Below are 20,670 nucleotides of genomic sequence, written 5' to 3' on the forward strand. Positions count from 1 at the left end.
CTCCCAGTCTCATTGCTTTTTTTGCCCACCCATAATCATTCTGTTTCTCTTTCTAGGTAAGGAAATATCTTTCAATCAATGACCCAACAGGGCATGGCTTGCCTAGTTATTAACAAACCCATGCTAGTACCTGTTAAACAAATTTTAAATTTTATTTCAACTTTTATACTTATACTTGGATGGGGTTGTTTTATATTTTAATGTTTTATTGTACACTGCCCAGATTCCCTCTTTGAGGGAAATGGGTGGTATAGAAATGTGAAAAACAAATAAAATAATTTTCTAGAGGCTAATAAACTGACTGCTCAATAATCTACACTTTTACCAGATATCAATGTCAAATTGGCCAATCTGGCTCCTCCTTTCTGGCTCTTGGTGCTTTTTCCAGAGTTGGGTTCCTACCGGTTCGGACCGGTTCAATCGAGTATGTAGTAACTCAGCTTGCCATGCCCCTAAACCAGTTCTATCGGCATCTTGATTTTCGGCTATGTGCATTGCAAAAATTTAATCTTTTAAAACTTTTGTAATGTCATGCACATGCGCAGACCTTTTTTAATTGCAAATGTGCACGCACCGAACTGGCACGCTGAACCCATCCTGGCTTCTTCCCCCTACTTTGTGAAGATAGGATTAATATTCATTGTCCTTTAATCCCTAGAGAAGTGCTCCAATATGCAGTGACATCTTCACGTTCCTTCAAAGCTCTGAGATAAAGTGTATTAGACTCAAAGTAATACCTGGTGAAAAGGTTGCCATCCCTTCCTTTTACTACTGATACAGCAAAAAGAAAGGAACCAAAGGGGCGAGGGGGGAGCCCCTTTTGTACTTCCAGTATTTTACTTTGGATAAGATTCACCCACCTTTAGACTTGAGAATTTCCTTCCATGGGATCCCACCTAATATATCTCTAAGATTTTGTAGCTGCGCGTCATGAAATCTGGCTTTCAGGGACTCCTGCTTGGGCAGGGGGTTGGACTAGATGACCTGCAAGGTCCCTTCCAACTCTGTTAATCTGTTAATGACTTTGTTTCTGTAACTAGAGGAATGAAATGAACGTAGGAAGCTTGTTTTTTATAGAGATTTGGCAGGAACAGAGGCTTTTGCTCTCCAAGGAATATTTTCCTCTTGGTTGGAATCAGTTCTAAAAGAGAAAATGTTCTTTCATTTTGTTGGGGAATGAAAGAACCAGCCAAACCACTAAGGATCCGGGAAGGGAAAAGCGGAGGGGTGTGTGTTCAATCTAGATTGAATTGGTTTTCCAATGAATGTTTGGGTATCTGAGGTGTCCAATCATTGTATTCCTGAAATGCTGCAATAACTATATATGAATTCACCTATCGTGTTTCATTCTTCCACAGAGCTGTCTCTTAGCTGCATTTTTTTTTTTACATATATGGAAAAGATTTTAATTTAAAATTTCCAGTTGGCTGGCTGGAAGTGATTCCTACAGTTTGAGATTCCCTCAAAAGTCCCTTTTATGCCTCTTTTCGTCCTTTGCCAGTACCTGTTCTAGCAAAATAACTAACGTGTGCGAAAGTTGGGAGGAGAAAGGTTTTCCCAAATGAGGATCTTTTTCACAGCTAACCATCATTTCCATGAGTCCTCCCAGAGCAGAAAGATTTCTATCACCTGCATGGCTGTTCAGAACCTCAGAGGTTCCTCTGCTTAAGTGGAGACCCAATTTGCATCAGCCAGAGGATGGTATGCCAGCAAGAAAACTGGTCTCATTGCATGGATGGCAAGTTTGACTCGGCCTTGCTTCCATTTTATTCTCCTAAGTGGAGCCCCAGTATTGCTTCTCTTCCCTAGCTTGGCCTGCTCTCCTCCTCCTTGGCTCCCAGCTTGCTTGTTTGTAGAATTTCTATCCTGGTTTTCACTGTAAAAACCTGTAAATCACACTCTCTTTAGTACTGTATAAATTGTTGCCAAGAAAACAACCTGGATCTGTTTGCAATCACTGGGAATGAAATTCAACTTCAGGCTACAGTCCATCATTTCAAATGTTTGTAAGCATTTCAGCACTAGGCACATGTATTGGTAGCAATCTACCAATACCATTCAGGTCATAAAAGGACCGTATGAAGCATTTTATTTTTATACACATCAATACATGTTTATGCAAAGCCCCTTCCTCTTACTTATCCCAATTGATTGGGGTCCCTCTCCTCAGAGCAGGCAACTTTGCAAAATAAAGGGAGAAAGACATAGGAAAATTAAATTATAAAAGCTACTTTCACAATTCATCCGCATCTCACTGTCTAAAGGTTATTTTTGCTACGTGTATCAGCCAGTTTCACCAAAACATCAGTACTGCCATAGGCTGTTTCTCCAGTGATGGTTAGGGAAGGCCAACTTTTGAATTTTACTTTTGCTCAAACCTGAATGGGTTGAACCTGATTCAAATTGCCCAAGTGATGCCCGACCCATGGCATTTTTCTCCTGCCCATCCGTGCCTGCCTTCTCTGCAGGAGTGTGACCTCCCCTCTTTCCACATGTAGGTTCAGCCCTTACGAATGGTATGATGCTCATCCATGCAACCCTGGGTCAGACATTGTCGAGAACAACTTCACTCTCCTCAACAGTTTCTGGTTTGGAATGGGAGCCCTGATGCAGCAAGGTAAGTCCTGCTCCTGCTCCTCTTCTTCCCTTCTTCTTGTATTGCTCCATGTGCTTGTAGCGTGCTTCTTGACTGACAGGTGCGAGATGAATGTTGTTGTTAGGGGGGGAAAAGCCTTGGAGCAAGAGATGTAATACGGTGTCTTCTCTCCTTCATGGTTACAAGCAGCAGCAGAGCACCAAGGAGTTGCTGTCATCACACAATGACAAGCAAAGACGTTGCTTTTGAAATTGGGAGGGGGGAGAGAGGATGTCTCTAGGCAGCCTCTGAAGAGCTTGTCAAGATCAGCTTCTCTGTCTCTTCCACTGGGGAGGATCTTTAGAGCAGAGGCGAGACCTACTTAGATAGAACTACCCAGTCCAAAGGGTCCTGAGGAGTGAGACTCCCTCTGCTCCCCACAGGACCTGCTCACCAGCCCTTCCTGCCAGGGAGAAGTGGGAGTCCAGGGGTTTCCACAGGTCTAAATAGCTAAACTAATGGAAGGCCCGGAAGCCAGCAGGGAGTAGATTTCCCTGTGCTCAAAGCCTGACAGGGATTACTCAGCATTTGCTCTGGGTACTTTTTCATTCGTGAAAAAAGAATAAAGACCCAAGGAACACAGGGAGGCCTCGGACCAGGGTCACAGGGCCCAAGCTGGGGAGGATGAAAAAGTCACGGGGGTCGTTGTGGCTGCACCCTAGACAACTTTTGCATGCAGGGGTGACGTTGACACATATACAAAAAGAGGGAGGCTGTCATCATGTTGAATGTCTATGAATGCCACTAATCAGAACCTGAGGTTCCATAGGAAGCTGCCCCTTCATCATTTTTAAAGAAATTTACTTCCTTTCTTTCTGAATATTAATCCGAGTCTCTAATTTGCCATGCTCTGTGTAGTCACCGATCTGTTCTGTGAGTCATAGCCATACTGGAAAATGGCACAGAAAGAATGCAAGTGTTTGAGTTTTCAAGAACTCTGCATCAGGCAGGAAGTTATCCAGTGGCCAGGAAGGGGGGTGGGAGGGGGTTGAACCTGATGGCCTCAAGGACTCTTTCCTGAAGAGACCAAACGCAATACCTCACATCCCCCAGACCTGTAGGTGGAAGGACAAGAAGCAATTGGTGGAAACTGATCAAGGAGAGAAGCAATCTAGAACAAAGAAGAAATTTTCTGACAGGACAATTAATCACTGGAATGACTTGCTTCCAGACTGTATGAATACTCCAACACTGGAAGTTTTTAAGAAGAGATTGGACAACCATTTGTCTGAAATGATGTATGGTTTTCTGCCTCAACAGGGAGTTGGACTGGAAGACCTCCATGGTCCCTTCCAACTATTCTAATCTAACCTAATCTAATCTAATCTGGAAATGGTGGTTGTGATAGGTTTGCTGGGATCAATTTACACTGTAACTCCAAGAAGGCAGGAGATTCAGTGCTGTAATTCATGGTAGGGTTTTTGATAATGCCTACCTTTTAGGAGCAAAGAAAATGTAACCATTTTCCTTGTTTTTCTTGTCCAATTTTGAAAACAGAGAGACAATGTCCAACTAACTTTCCTTCATTCCTTCTTCCTTCCTTCCTCACTTAAAATTATATTGATATGGCTACAGCAATGTATTTGATTAACTACTCTTTTATCACACTTTCTGATCTTAGAGAAACTCCTGCATATTAAGGATAACTGAACAGAGGAACTTTTGACCTGGGGTGGCATCATGCTCCTTTTCTATCTGGGATGTTTCCATTTGGATTTTTGCACCAAGCAGGGGGTTGAGCATGATGGGCTCAGGAGGTCTTTCCATGTCTATGAATTGTAGGCTTGAGGAAATTCACCAGGAATCTGGCCAGCCAGCACAGAAAGAGGCTCCTTGGCTGGAGCAGACTAGGTAGCAGCAAGGCGCCAAGTCCACCAGGTTTTCGGACCTCCTGTCTGGAGTGTTCTTCCCTTCACAACTGCTATCACTTTTCAGCACTGAAGCACAGTGGGGATATGGATTCAATGTCTTTGAAGACACACACTTTTTCATCTCATAATTTTCAGACTTCTGGGACACAGGTTTCCTCCCCTGGATCCCTTTTTGAATCTGGTTCTACCTGGAATCAGGAGCAGAAGAGATAAAGCCATCCATGGATGTCCTTCCCTCTCTTTGGACAAAGTCACTGTAGGCCTGTAACACATTTTAAATGGTGTTTGCTGCCCTTGGCTGCTACTTATAGCCCTAATAATTTCTTGCCCAGAGGTTTTGGATTTTTTTTAAGCCTGTATATTTGGAGAATGTCCTCGGAGTGAGCCCTTTTGAAAAACAATCCACATAAAAGGAGTTTCTTTTGATTTTAAACGATTGAACAAAAGAGACATAAAAGTTCACAAATGGCTTGCTATTCAAATCACATAAGTGCTGCTTAGTTAATTACTCTGATTTACAGCTCCCCATAAATTACTGGCTGTGCCACAAGGTCAGCAGGAATGGGCTGGGGATTTCTGCCAGGGGCAGAAGGAAAGAATGGAAACAGCAGGATGCGTTTCTTAGGCGTCACTCAGGTTGACCTGGTGTAATGGGGTGCAGCTCGTGACTCAGACGCAAGCCTGGAGAGGGGAGAGGCTGTCCAGCCTGTGACTGTTTCCCTCTCTTTCTCTCTTCTTTCCCAGGCTCCGAGCTGATGCCCAAAGCTCTGTCCACTCGGATCATTGGGGGAATTTGGTGGTTTTTCACCCTCATAATCATCTCTTCCTACACGGCCAACTTAGCTGCCTTCTTGACGGTGGAGAGGATGGAATCCCCCATTGGCTCCGCAGATGATTTGGCCAAGCAGACCAAAATCGAATATGGAGCAGTCAAGGACGGAGCCACCATGGTCTTCTTCAAGGTGAGCTTGCAACCTAAGTGACTCTCCTCCATAGTGGCCCCGGAGCATCTGTCACAGCCGAATGAGCGAACAGAGCCCTTGTGTCCATGCAGACCTGCCAGTGGGATGGCTGCTTCCTCTCTTGGCCCTCTCCTGTCTGCCCATCCCAAAGGGGGCCCACTGCAAAAGTGGGTTCCTATCAGTTTGGATCGGTTTGGCTGAGTAGGTAGTAACTAGGCTGGACACGCCCCCAAACCAGTTCTATCAGCGGTGCCTTAGGTGCTGCAATTTTGTTTTTTGATTCTGTGCATGCATCTGTAGCATGCTCACGAAGCATGCCCCTGAGCGAACCAGCAGTAACAGAAGCCGGAACCCACTCCTGACCCACTGCTTCCCCTTTCAGCCTCCCGCAGCTTTCCAAGGGCCCTGTCAGTATAAGCAGAGAGTGATTTGCCCAGGGAAGCAGGAAGGGGGGCCCGCCAAAACAGCCGGGAAAGAGGGCGCCTGTGGTTGAGAAGCTCACCGGGGCTGGGCATTCTTGCTCTTGCTGAAAGGGGGAGGGAGGTTGGAGGCTGCCACTTGAGGAGGAATCATGGTGGGACTTCAGTTGCTAATCAAATCTGCAGGTCCTTGTCTGTGAAATATATTTGGGCCTGGGATAAAACAGCTGCTTCCATGCAACTGGGGCCCAAGGCATGGCAGGGGCTCTGGAATTTGGTATCAAGGGGTTTGGTGGCTGTGAATGCCAAAGAGGATCCTGGCACAGCCCAGGAGCATTTCCAAACTCCTGATCTGTGATCTCCAATAATGGCTCCTCAAGGGGGAATGGAGCAGGAGCAACATAATGGGAGTTGCCTAACTTGATGGTATCTAGTTTTCCTGGCCAGGATTGACAGGCTAGGAACCATTTTGTACAGTGACTTCCCTACTTTGCAATATGTGAATATTGCTAATGTTGCTCTCAATTAAGTGTGTATGTCAGGGTTCCAAATAGCATCCAAAAGTAAATCAGAGTCCAAGGCAAAGTATTGCTCAAAGTTCCAATTTATTAAGAGAGCAATGTTGGTACATCTGGGAAAACCCGAATTTGAAAGCTTCCCAGTTTTCCCCACCCAGTTGAAAGTTCAAGATCTTGCCCCCAAACCCACAAGTCCAGCCCATGGTCCAATCTCCCACTGCCATGCTGGCAGCTTCCACCCATCCAGTTCCGGTCAGGTTCAGAGATGCAGAGACAAAGGATGACCTTGGCTTTCTAAAAAGAATTTTGTTATGGCTACATAACATCTAACTCCGTACAATCCCCACTCCCATTTTCCCACAATAGAAAATGCATAGTTGAATAATAGAGAGTGCAGCAGGCCAGGGATCCAATAGAATAGATGGCTGCAGGCCTGACAGTGTAGTTGGGCCTGAGCATCGTGCAAGGGTCTGACAGGAGGACAGCGGAGTCTCAGCCAAGAAATGTAAGCAAGGCCTATCAGGCCCCCAAAAACTCTTGCTGATTGCCGGGGCAGGGACTCCCTGGCGGTGGGAATTCCTTGCTCAGAAAACTGTGGGATGCCATGCTAGCCACCCTCTGTTGGATTCTCCACCTGCAATCCCTTGGATGCTGGCAGGATGGAATGACTGCTCAAGCCAAGAACCCTGCAGACTCATTCTGGAAGCAAGCTCTGGACTGCTAGGACAGCAGGAGCCTGGCTGGAGGCCCAGGAGAGTCCCGTGGATGTTTCTGCCATTACAGGTAGTCCTCGGTTTAGAACAGATCATTTAGTGACCGTTTGAAGTTACAGTGGCACTGTAAAAAGTAACTTACAACCATATTTCACACTTACGACTGTTGCAGCATCCCCATGATCCAAATTCAAATGCTGGCAAGTGTTCATATTTATGATGGTCGCAGTGTCCTGGTATCCCGTGAGCTCCTTTTGTGACCTGACAAGCAAAGTCAATGGGGAACCATGTTGCTAACTTAACAATTGTAGTGATTTACTTACCAACTGTGGCAAGAAAGGTCGTAGGATGGGACAAAACTTACTTAACAACTGTTTCGCTTAGCCAGGTAAATTTTGAGCTTAGTCATGCTTGTAAGTTAAGGACTATCAGTGCTGAATAGTTGCTCTGATGCAGACAGAAGAAAAGCTACTGGGACGGCCTCAGTTTCTTATGCGATTGCAGCCAGACTCTCCTCTCCACTTCCAAGGAAGCACCCCTGGCCAGCCCAGGTTACCTGGGCCTTCTGCCAGCCAAGCTGCCCTGCCTTTCTGGGCAGGAACAAAGCAACTGATGGTGGAGACACAGAGTCAGGGGGGAGATCAAGAGCAGCTTTGAGTTGTAAATAAAGGTAAAAATAAAGGTTCCCCCTTCCAGTCAATTCTGACTCTGTGTGTGCATGTGTGTGCGTGTGTGTGCGTGTGTGCGCGCATGCACTCACTCATCTCCATTCCTGGGCTGAGGGAGCCAGCCTTGTCCGAAGACAATTTCCATAGCCATGTGGCCAGTATAGCTATAGAGCCAAAGGCAAACAACACTGTTACCTTCCCACCAAAGTGGTACCTATTTGTCTACTCACATTTGCCTGCTTTCAAACTGCTAGGTGGGCAGGAGCTGTGGCAAGGAATGGAAGCTCACACCCATCACCTAGTGCTTGGGTCTTGAACCTGGATTGTCAGTTTTCCAGCTGACAAGCTCAGCATCTTTAACCATTTGGCTCTTGTGCCTCTCCCAGCCACAAATTTGAGGGTTTAAATGAACCAGAACTCAGAGGTGGGGATGATGGGCTGTGTGCCTGGCAAAGGATGATCCCACTTTTGAAAGCTCTGCTCCCATTAAGTCAGAAGATGAGGCAGCTCCTTTGAAAAGGAGACAAGCCAGGCCAGTTCTCTCTCCCTTGCAGTAATTCTGGTCATCTACCCACCAGAAGTTGGAGAAGCAAGCATTCCAAAAAACAACTGATCTGGACTACAAGGGCAATTATGTTAATAAACTATGATTAATAACAGTTTGTTTAAAATGCTGGCTGAACCAGCCTCGCTATAGATTCTTTTGGCATGTTTTTTGTTTCTTGTTTCAAACTGCAAACTTGTAAGGTTGGAGAGCCTTTTCCCACCAGCACACTTATCCCTGTAGAATAGAGGTGTAAAACTCCGTGACCCGTCAAAACCGCGGTCCACTAAAACGCGCCCGATCAAAGCGCGTACGTGACGTCATCAGCAGCGCGACAAATAAAATTAAAAATAAATTAAATTAAAATTAAAATAAAATTAAAGCAAGCCGATTCACATAAAGGTAAGGGTTAGGTTTAGGGTTAGGTTTAGGGTTAGGTTAAGAGTTAGCGTTAGGTTTAGCGTTAGGTTAAGAGTTAGGTTTAGGGTTAGGTTTAGGGTTAGGTTAAGGGTTAGGCTTAGGGTTAGGTTTAGGGTTAGGTTTGGGGGGGTTAGGGTAAGGTTTTCACGTTAATTTTAAATTTACTGCTCACAGCGTGCCGTTTTCATTGCGCTGTGATGACGTCACGTACGCGCTTTCGTCGAGCACGCTTTAGTCTACCGCGGATTTGTGGTGGAACCTAAAACTCAAGGCATGCAGCCTGCATACAGCCCTCAATTAGGTCATATCTGGCCTGGGTGGCCAGAAACTGTAAGGCGCTGGCCTGTGTCACTTCAACCCAGCCCACACCATTCCGGCAGGCGTGCGCACACAAAGGAGGAGGAGGCCGCACATGCATATAGGCCTAGTTCTCTGCCACCCCATGCAGGGCAACAAAAGTAGTCTATGGGGCTACAGTAAAAATAATTAGTTCAGGCCTTCCAACCTTGCGAGATCTTTTTTTTTTGTGAGAAGTTGGAAGGTCTGAATTATTTTTTTTACTGTAATCCCACAGACTATTTTTGTTACGCTGCACGCAGTGTCGGAGAATGGAGCTGGAAAGCAGATTAGTGATGTGGCTGCCCTGGGGGTGGGGTGTGTGTGAGGGTTTGGCACAAGTGGCCCGGCTGAAGGCCCCTCAGGTGAGCCAGTGCAGTGTGGGTGGGGTAACTCCACTGCTTTGCTTTGTCCTCCTCCACCACCACCTTGTTCCATCTTCCACCTCCCAAATGCTTCATTTCATCTCCCCACCACCACCATGCTTTGTGGCACCACACCAGTGCATCACTTATCCTCCTATCCTCCTGCTCCCTTATGGCGGCGAGCAAGGAGAAGTGGTGAAGAACGAAGCGAGCCAGAGAGGGTGGGTGAAGGACGGATCAGCTGCAGGCCACCATGGAGAGCATGATTAATGCCAGTGCCATGAGATGGGATGAGAAAGTGAGAGAATAATCTGATCAACCCTTCCTCCCCCTCTCTCCCTCCCCCCCTCTCTCTCTTGGCAGTGGTGGCGCTTCAGTGCCTGGCTGGCGGGGCACTTCTCACTTGGCCACTTTCCCTCTTTCTTCTCCCCACTCCTCCTCTTCCTTCAGACAAAAGCTGCACTTTTCATCTGTCCATTGCAGCGCAGCACCTGGGATTTACTTTGACAGCAGTGGGGCTTGGGGGATGGTCAATCGCTGTTCGTGGCATGGCAGATAAGGTGGAAGGCAATCCCTCCCCCCCAGAGCAGCACAGCCTGGCAGGGGTGGGGTGGAAAACCGAGTTTCTCAAAGCAACTGAAGGCACACCGGCTGTAGCTTCCCTGCCAACCCCACCTGGATGCCACAGGCACCACCCACACAAGTGAAGTCAAGCTGGCCATGTCCCCACCCACACCCATTCAACTGCAACCACCCCAGCCACGCCCCTCTCTCCCCCCTGGTCCCCAAAGGACTGTAATGATGCTAATCCGGCACTCAATGAAATCTAGTTTGACACCCCTGTTGTAGAGAGTATTGTGATATCAGAAGCTTTTCATTGTCAGTGCAATGGCTGTGAGTCCTATATGAACCAGACGTATGCTGCAGCCACCGAAGAACCAGTGCAGTCCTAGACTGCATTAACAGAGGGATAGAATCAAGATCACACAAAGTACCACTTTATAAGGCCTTGGTAAGACCACACTTGGAGTACTGCATTCGGTTTTGGTCGCCACAATGTAAATAAGATGTTGAGACTCCTGAAAGGGTGCAAAGAAGAGCAATTAAGATGATTAGGAGACTGGGCGCTAAAATATATGAAGGATTGCAGGAATCTAGTCTAGCGAAAAAGAGGACCTGGGGTGACATAACAGCAGTGTTCTGGTATTTGAGGGGCTGCTACAAAGAAGAGAGGGTCAACCTATTTTCCAAAGAACCAGAAGGCAGGAGAAGAAACAATGGAGGGAAACTAATCAAGGAGAGAAGCAACTAGAACTAAGGAGAAATTTCCTGACAATTAACCAGCGTCTGTTGGAGATTCTCATAACCAGCGGAATGGCTTCCCTCCAGAAGTTGTAGGTGCTCCAACACTGGAATTTTTAAAGAAGAGATTGGACAATCATTTATCTGGAATAGTCCAGGGTCTCCTGCTTGTGCAGGGGGTTGGACGTGAAAACCTTCAAGGTCCCTTCTGTTATTCTGTTAAATTGTGTATGTGGAAACAACCCAGAATCTTGCACTCACCACAGAGATACATGACAAGGTGCACAAAGGGTTTTCTTTGTTGCCAAAAGCAAAATGAATTCCAAATCAGCAGCTTAAATGGCAATTGCAAGACGCTATCAATTTGAGCAAAAGAACTAATTTAAAGTGCTTTTCATTTGCTTGAAGGTGGAGAAGCATTACAACACCCAGTCGTGTTGTAACAAATGTGGGGGTATCTCAATAAATCTTTTGTTTGGCTATTTTCAAAATGCTATGTAGCAGTTCAATCAATATATGCCAGATAGCCGATTAACTTCAAAAGCTGATACTGTTAACCACCTTTTGTATTGATGTCAGCTTCTAATTGCTAGTAATATAACCTCTTCAAATGCAAGGTAAGGCTGGAGTGCCTGTACATACACTTCTATGTTAATTGTATATTGCCTTCTCGTAAACTCAGGTAATTTTTCTGGCAATGAGTGAAAATGTAGTGCTTTTATGACACATGTGATTCTCCATGTATATACACACACACACACCAATAAACAAAAAGGCTAGCTTGGCATGGAAAGTATAAGTTTCTTTTTGTAGGTGCCCTCAAAATTTGCTGGAAATCAAAGCCAATGCGCTAGTGACAGATACCAAGCAGAGGTGGGATTCAGCAGGTTCTGACCAGTTCTGGAGAACCGGTAGCAGAAATTTTGAGTAGTTCTGAGAACCAGCAAATACCACCTCTGGCTGGCCCCGCCCCCATATATTCTCTGCCTCCCGAGTTGCAGCTGATTTGGAGGGAATGGGGATTTTGCAGTAATCTTTGCAGTATCCTTCCCCTGGAGTGGGGAGGGAATGGAGATTTTACAGTAATCATTGCAGTATCCTTCCCCTGGAGTGGAGAGGGAATGGAGATTTTACAATACCCTTCCCCTGGAGTGGGGAGGGAATGGAGATTTTACAGTAACCTTCCCGTGGAGTGGGGAGGGAATGGAGATTTTGTAGTTTCCTTCCCCTGGAGTGGGGAGGGAATGGAGATTTTACAGTAACCTTCCCCTGGAGTGGGGAAGGAATGAAGATTTTATAGTAACCTTCCCCTGGAGTGGGGAGGGAATGGAGATTTTTCAGTAACCTCCCCCTGGAGTGGGGAGGGAATGGAGATTTTACAGTAACCTTCCCCTGGAGTGGAGAGGGAATGGAGATTTTACAGTAACCTTCCCCTGGAGTGGGGAGGGAATGGGGATTTTGCAGTATCTTTCCCTGGAGTGGGGAGGGAATGGAGATTTTACAATAACCTTCCCATGTCATACCCACCAAGCCATGCCATGCCCACCAAGCCACACCCACAGAAACGGTAGTAAAAAAAATTGAATCCCACCACTGATACCAATGGTCTGTGTAATTGTGGTAGGCTGCAAATCAAACAAACAAACAAGAAGTTAAGTTGAAAATCATTTCCTATGAGATACAATTTGCTTCTCCTTCAGAAGAGAAGCTACTTTGTTTTCTGCTAAGCTTAGCCAGTTGCTCCTTCAGCTTGGATTTATGGACCATCTGCAAGTTCAGAGAGTAAGAGACTAAGTTCAGAGACTAAGAAGCAAAAAAAGGTGTGGGCCTCAAGATAAAACTTCCTGAGAAAAGGTTGATGGGCCTTATTACACCTTAGATTGCTTTAGGAATGAATCAGAGACAACATTTTGGAATATTGGAAAGGCTGATCCATGAATGATGAATCAAACTGGTTCCCCTGCAATTATCAAGACAGAATGGCCAGGCAGAGTGAACTCCTGGAAGTGGTCTTGGCTTCCTCCAAGGATTTAGACTCTTTCTTAAGTTAAAATTAGCAGATACTAGAAAGGTAGACCGGGCTACTGTCTCAGCATGGGGATGGCCTAGATTACTTTTGATGTCAATTCCAACACAGCCATTCTGTCTGTCAGGGTTCCAAATATCATTCAAAAGTAAATCAGAGTCCAAGGCAAAGGATTCCTTCAAGTTCCAATTTGTGAAGAAAGCTATGTTGGCACATCTGGGAAAACCCAAATCTAAAAGCTTCCTGGTTTTCCCCACCCAGTTGAAAGTTCAAGATCTTGGCCCCACACTCACAAGTCCATCACATGGTCCAATCTACCACTGCCATGCTGGCAGTTCCACCCATCCAGTTCCGGTCAGGTGCAGAGGTTCAAAAGACGAAGGATGACCTTGGTTTTCTACAAAGAATTTTGTTATGGCTACATCACATCTAATTCTGTACAATCCCCCTCCCATTTTCCCACAATAGAAAATGCATAGTAGAATAATAGAAAGTGTGGCAGGCCAAAGATCCAAAAGAAAAGATGGCTATAGGCCTGTCATGATTTAAACCCTATTGTCTAGGGCAGGAGTCTCCAACTTGGCAACTTTAAGACTTGTGGATTTCAACTCCCTGAATTCTTCAGACAGCATGGCTGGTCTAGGATTGCATATAAGTACAGCCAAATACATCTTTATTTGCTTTTGTTTTAGAAACAACTGAAATGGATAACTTTATTTATTTATTTGGTTTATTATTTATTGATTTATTTTTATTGATTTATTTTATTTTATGTTCTTATTTTCTTTCATATTTCTAAACCTCCTTCCACACCATGTACAATATTATATAACCAATGAGCAAAACAATGTAGAAAAAGTAGCATTAAAATTAAAAATTAAATTAGGGTTAAAAATTTTAGAATTATAGGATGACAATTAAACATCAAAAGAAGAAAAAAAGTCATAATATGGCCATTTAAAATTTGATTGTTATAGTCAGGGGGGTTCTCACGGAACTACCCAGCCACACAGTTGGGATTTTTTCTGTGCCCCCCCCACCACCACCACCACCACAAGGCCAAGGAGTCAGGTTCTGACCCCTTTGTGGAAAGTCAATTGGGGGCTTTCCTCCCTTCTGGGGATTGGATGTTCAATAAAGCAGGGGCAGCAACTGAGAAAGCTGCCTTCCTAGACTGTGCCAGTCAAAATCATTTGACTGATAGCATACTTTTCCTGCCTGATCAAGTGAGACAGGCTGATGAGATTGGGTGAAGCTCAGGGGTGAAATCTGACAGGTTCTGGAGAACTGGTAGCAGAAACTTTGAGTAGTTCGGAGAACCAGTAGTGGAAAGTTTGAGTAATTCAGAGAACCAGTAGTGGAAAGTTTGAGTAGTTCAGAGATCTGGCAAATGCCACCTCTGGCTGGCCCCAGAGTGGGGTGGGAATGGAAATTTTGCAGTATCCTTCCCCTGCCACACTCACCAAGCCACACTGATCAAGCCACGTCACACCAACCAAGCTGGTAGTAAAAAAAAATGAATTTCACAACTGGTGAAGGTGGATCTGTAGATAACCCAATCCTATGCCTTGTAGAGCTTTATAAGCGATGGCCAACACCTTGAATTGGACCCAGAAGCAAACAGGTACCCAGTGCACTTCAGTGAGCAATTGGGAGATGACAGGGCATGAGTGATTGAGTGTAGAGACTCCCTGTCCAGGGAAGGGTGCAATTGGTGTGCAACACAGAATTAGGCAAAGAGCCTTCTGGCCATGGCTGTCACCTGCTCTTCAAGCAGGAGCTGTGAGTCAGGGACCCCCAAGTTACGCACCAAGTCTGCCTGGGATAGTTCAGCCCCATCCAAGGCCAAGGATGATAATCACCAGGGATCTCTCCTAGTTGAGAGTTGTATTCTATCCTGTTTTGCTTTTTAAAAAGAAACATTCTTATGCTTGTGCCACTTTCTAATCTTAATGATCCTCTTTCTTTACATCAGTGACAATCCCCCAGTGGAACGGTTTGCCTCCAGAGGTTGTGGGTGCCCCATCAGGTTTTTAAGAAGAGATTGGATAGCTATTTGTCTGGATTGATATAGAGGTCGCTTATTTGAGAGGGTGTTGCACTAGAAGACCCCAAGGTCCCTTCCAACTCTTCTACTCTGTAGTTCTGTTCTTCTCCTCCAGCATTTGAAAACTTGGAAAGTGTCATGGTGGCTACCTGATAGTCTGAGCTTGTTTGCCTTAGTTACAGGTTGCCAACCTAACCATAGAACCGGCCATCAGATTATGTGTTCTGCCATGAACAGTCCTGGCAAAAGCTCTTTGAATTTTGGATTAGTTTTCTGTGATTCCACCTGCTCAAACACTTCTCATTCATGATTTTCATGGAACACCATCCATCACCAGAAACAGTAGGCACCAAAGAGCCATGTGCATTATGGAGGAGCTGGAGTAATGTAGCTCATGCAGAATCCTTCTGTGTAATGTAAAGGAAGAGTGCTTTTGCTATACCCCCTTTTGACAGCTGGCCCATTTTGAGCCCAAATCTCCTGCTGTCTGACATTTGAGATGAAGGCAAGGGCTGGGCAGGAGCTGGCCCACAATGGCTTTTGAGTGAAGTTTACCTTATCCCTCTTGCTTTGGCTTAAAAAAACCTCCCTTGTTGTTCTTTTGTTTTTCCATTGATCTTCCCTTCCAGAAATCCAAGATCTCTACTTTTGAAAAAATGTGGGCCTTCATGAGCAGCAAACCCTCAGCTCTTGTGAAGAACAACGAAGAAGGGATCCAGCGTGCCCTGACTTCTGATTATGCCCTGCTGATGGAATCCACCACCATTGAGTACATCACCCAACGAAACTGCAACCTAACCCAGATTGGGGGACTGATTGATTCCAAGGGCTATGGGATTGGCACTCCCATGGGTGAGAGCAACAAAAGGCTAGAGGGTGGGAAGGAGGGTGGCATTCGATAAAAGCATGCAGGAATTTGGGCTCTGTAGACTGTGGTTTAGGCCAAATGGGCTGCTATCAAGGCACAATTGCAAATTTTGTCTTGGACCAGTCTCGGGTTAGAGATAATCCCTGATCATCCCACATGTCTACTATAGCAATCAAAGAACCAATAGAAGAGTATATTTGCAGCTCAGGACTGAACTGTGGAGTCCCTGTGTTCTCTTTGTTGTTTGTAGAGAAAAGTAAAGTCCTACACTTAGATAAGAAAAACCAAAAGTACACATATAAACTGGGTGAAACCAGGCTTAATAGCAGTGACTGTGAGAGGGATCTTGGAGTCTTAGTAGATAACCAGCTAAATATGAGCCAGAAGTGTGCAGCGGCAGCCAAAAAAGCCAATGCAGTCCTAAGTTGCATTAACAGAGGGATACTGTTACTCAAGATCAAGTGGAGTACTAATACCACTCTATAAAGTCCTAGTAAGGCCACACCTAGAGTACTGTATCCAGTTTTGGTCACCACATTATAAAAAAGATGTTGAGACTAGAAAAAGTGCAGAAAAGAGCGACTAGGATTATTAGGGGACTGGAGGCTAAAACATATGAAGAATGGTTGCAGGAACTGGGCATGGCTAGTCGAGAGAAGAGAAGGACCAGGGGAGACAGGAGAGCAGTGCTCCAATATTTGAAGAGCTGCACAGAGAGGAGGGGGTCAAGCTATTTTCCAAAGCACCCAAAGGCCAGACAAGGAATAATAGATGGAAACTGACTGAGGAGAGATTCAACCTAGAAATAAGAAGGAATTTCTGACAGTGAGAACAATCAATCAATGGAACAGAAGTTGTGGGAGCTTCATCACTGGAGGCTTTCAAGAAGAGATTGGACTGCCATTTGTTAGAAATGGTGTAAGATCTCCTGCTTCAGCAGTGGGGGGGGTGTTGGACTAGATGACCTATAAAGTCCCTTCCAACTCTGTTAATCTGTTAAATCTGTTTGCTAGTAAATGTTTCTTTGGCCAACTAGATAACATCAGTGCACTAAGGATGTTACCTACTTAGGTAAGGAAACCTTTGCAAGAAAGCAATCACACTCAGAGAATACCAGGGACTCCACTATCAAAGAAATCCTGGACTAAAAAATCCATCCTCCTGCACATGATTTAGAATCACCTCTGAAACTTCCTTTCTTGAGCTCTTATCCTGCACCAAGAATGTGCAGTGATTCCCTTGAGGCAGTGAAAATGATCAGTGCAAGCAGATAGGAACCTTATGGCTGTATCAATTATGTCTGACATTCCAGTCAATAGGAATGTCTGCAGAAAGTGTGTTGCTTTTCCAGGTTTGTGGGAGTCCACATATCTGACTGAAAATTCTTGTGTAGGTTTTGTGTAGAGCAATCTTCCTTTTCGCTTTGTCACCTCAGTATCCTGCAATGGTCCCCCTCTGCCTTATAGGTTCACCCTACAGGGACAAGATTACCATCGCGATCCTCCAGCTTCAGGAAGAGGCGAAGCTGCACGCCATGAAGGAGAAGTGGTGGCGAAGCAACGGCTGCCCAGAAGAGGAGAGCAAGGAAGCCAGCGCCCTCGGCATTCAGAATATTGGTGGGCTCTTCATCGTCCTGGCTGCTGGTCTCATCCTCTCGGTCTTCGTAGCCACTGTGGAGTTCATCTACAAGCTGCGCAAGACAGCCGAGCGGGAGCAGGTATTGGCTTCCTTCTTCCTCTTCCTTCTTTGTTGGACCATCCCAAAGGGAAGAGGTGCCCCAAGCATCATTGAACGATCTCCCCGTTGAGATCCGGACCCTTACTACCCTTCTGGCCTTCCGCAAAGCAACCAAGACCTGGCTGTTCCAGCAGGCCTGGGGCTGTTGATTTATCCAGCCCCATCCTAAGTTATGAATGTTGTGGAATTTTTAATGTTGTTTTTTATTTTTGTATGTCCCCCCCCCCTTCCCTTTTTATCTGTAAGCCGCCCTGAGTCTTTCGAGAGTGGGCGGCATACAAACCAATTAAATAAACAAACAAACAAATAAACAAATAAATAAATCATGGTTTTGCTAGCTCAGAGCCAACCCACAGTTGAATTCCATGGTGGAATTCATAGACTCCACCACCCCTTTTTAAAGAGAAGATTTAGAGAAGATTGTCCTGAGAAGGAGGGGAAACAGCTTCCTAGGCACCCAGCTTGAAATCCCTCCTTCCCTTTAGCCATGATGAGGTCTCTGCCCACATTCTAGGGTGTGTCTATGGAGATTCTCCCATCATCCAGGTCAAGGTTGTCCCAAAGGTGCTTTTCTTCAAAAGGCAGCTGAATTTTCTTGTTTCTTTTTTCTTTGGAAACATTTCACTTCTCAACCAAGAAACTTCTTTGGTTCTAACTGACTGGTGGGGAATGGAAGGATCTATATTCCTTGCAGTCATCCAGTCTTAGCACTCGGAGAGTCATTGAGGCCACTTGGGGGGTTGTCTGTATCCTCAGAGTCACCTGAATCAGAGTGAAAATGTGTGTGGAATCTTCTTGGCACTGCTGGAAGGACTGTGCTGTAGACAGGGGATATGTAGGTCCCTCTCTGCTGACAGGGAGCCAGGAATCCAAGGCAGGAAACTGGGAAGTTGAAAGACATGCTGTCTGGGGCAGAATGGGACTGTTTGCCTCGTAACCTTTGCCGCCCCTTGTTCGCTACCAGGATTCCACCCCCATCCATTAACCCCTACCATTTGTCCTCTGCTGCTACGACCCTAGCTGTTTGCGCTGGACAATGGGCCCCAGCCTTTCCCGTTCCAGAAAACAGAAAACAAAGGTTTTCTAGCTCAGACCCAAGGCAACTGGGTGAAGGAACAAACCCCCAGAGAGGAAACTCGACACGGAACACTTTCTCCCTCCCTCCCTCTCTTTCCCCCTTCCCTTTCTCTGATTGGCTCTCATGCACCCAAGCCCAGGATGAACAGTATTTCACCGAAAGGGCCATGATGAAGAGCCTGGGACAGATATGGCTGGGGCCCATTGGCCAGCACGAACAGCTAGGGTCGTATCAGTGGAGGACAAATGGTAGGGGTTAATGGCTGGGGGCGGAACCCTGGTGGCAAACAAGGGGTGGCGAAGGGTACCAGGCGAACAGGCCTAGACCAGTCTAGGGAGGGGGAGAATGACTTTCTCTGTCACCTGATGGTTCTGTTCAGACTGTTGGGGGAGCAAAGACTGTCCCAGGGACCATACTACATACACTAATCTGAACTAACATGCTCCAGATGGACAACAGTTGGCTTTACTTCTAAACACAACCAACGCAAATCAACACATTCGGCTTGCTGGCTTTATTGGAAAACATCCCCCACCTCCCAGCCCCCCCCCCCAAAAGCACACAACTTCAGGATGGGACAAAGTGTCAATGTGTTGGGGTTTATATAACAAAGAAATTGGTAATCAATTAGAAGAGCCAGAGTCTTAAAATCATAGAAATGTGTGCTGAAAGGCACCAGAAGCATCATCTAGTCCAACCCTCTGTGATGTGCAGGAAAACGGCTTAATCCATCTGGCTCTCCTGGCACTTAAAAGGAGTTGGAGATAGACTGCTCTACTCTGTTGTAAAGGAGACTATCATACATTTCTTCCATACATTTAAACGAAGTCTAGGGAGCTGCAACTTATCCCTTTCATTTCTGATTCTGGATGCCCTGGGAATGGAAGAGAATTTCTGACCATTTTCCTTAGGCCGTATCTGAACACAGGTATTCTGTCTCCCCTCCATCTTTGCAGACAGTCCCCATATCCCCTTAGTTGCCCTCATCTGACTCTCCTTGGGTTGGGGGGGGGAGAAGAAGAGGGACTTCCTCTGTATGGCTCCCCTGCAGCACCATGGTGCCATCCAGGTGGGCCTTTTGGGGTGCTGGGCTTACCTGCCCTTGAGCGAGCCAAGTCCTGACTCTAATGTCCTCTTCCTTTGGCCTCTCTGCTTCCAGCGGTCCTTCTGCAGCGCCATGGCTGAGGAGATTCGGCTGTCCCTCACCTGCCAGCAACGCACGAAGCACAAAGCCCAGCCTCCCCTCATGGTGAAGACTGACGCCGTCATCAACATGCACACGTTCAACAACCGGCGGCTTCCCAGCAAAGACAACCTGGCCTGTAACACGGGGTTGACCCCAGCCTTCCCCTAGCCAGCAGAGGGGTGAGGACTGGGGCACCAAGGAAAATGCTCCCTGGAAGGATGGACTCAGAGCAGGCCGCCCCACTTCTGCAGCCGGGGATCTTACTCTTCCCTTGCAGGCCTCGCAACAGCCAGCCCCCCCATTCCTCACCTGGACACCTCCAGGAGTCTCGATGTTTACATATCAAGAAAATGTAAAAGACAAAGCAGGCACCTCCCGCCATCTGAGTTCTCGGATCCCGCCCTTTGGATTAAGTATGGCAATAAGCAAAAGGGCCTTGGGTCAGGAGATACATGGAGCCCTCCATGGACCAGAGGCTTCAGAGACAAGGGAGCGGAGGGGGGAGGGCAAGGGAGGGGTCCTGGCCAGAACAACCACCCTTGCTGGGAGATGTAGAACTGTGTTTTTTGACTCCCTGCTGGGCTGAATGATGGTTCCTCAGGAAGAGCCCCTTGGTATGGCATGTAGGGTGAGGGTGATGCTACGGGAACCCTCCCTTCTCCAGACGGAAGGTGTGGGGGTCCCTCAGCTGTCAGGACATGCAACAAGGGGACAGAGCACACCATGGCAGGTCAACATAGTCCTGCTACCATGGAGAGGAATTCTCTTTGCCGGGTTCTGCTCAATCCAGTCGCCAGATCCAGCAGGGCAGAGTTCCCAGGAAAGAAACATGCCAACATCTGCAAATAGGAAGCAATGACAATGTGGATTTTTTGGGGGGGGTGAACAGGGGACAAGGTTGGGCATTTGAGAGCTGTAGGGTCTAGTGACATTCCATACATGTGGATGAACATTCCCCCATGCTGGCAGCAGTGG

General features: G+C 46.4%; 1 protein-coding gene across 1 annotated transcript in view; it reads left to right on the top strand.

Annotated features, from left to right (window-relative positions):
• GRIK3 (glutamate ionotropic receptor kainate type subunit 3) overlaps positions 1–19,863 on the top strand; it is a 131,862-nt gene extending 111,999 nt beyond the window's left edge. The window contains exons 11-15 of the mRNA XM_032227932.1: positions 2,499–2,617; positions 5,251–5,468; positions 15,456–15,678; positions 17,161–17,411; positions 19,669–19,863. Coding sequence (XP_032083823.1) covers positions 2,499–2,617; positions 5,251–5,468; positions 15,456–15,678; positions 17,161–17,411; positions 19,669–19,863 — 1,006 coding nt within the window. The remainder of the gene's footprint in view (positions 1–2,498; positions 2,618–5,250; positions 5,469–15,455; positions 15,679–17,160; positions 17,412–19,668) is intronic.
• The last annotated feature ends 807 nt before the right edge of the window (positions 19,864–20,670 follow it).

The sequence above is a fragment of the Thamnophis elegans genome, chromosome 12, assembly GCF_009769535.1.
Source record: "Thamnophis elegans isolate rThaEle1 chromosome 12, rThaEle1.pri, whole genome shotgun sequence".
NCBI classification, from domain to species: Eukaryota; Metazoa; Chordata; class Lepidosauria; order Squamata; family Colubridae; genus Thamnophis; species Thamnophis elegans.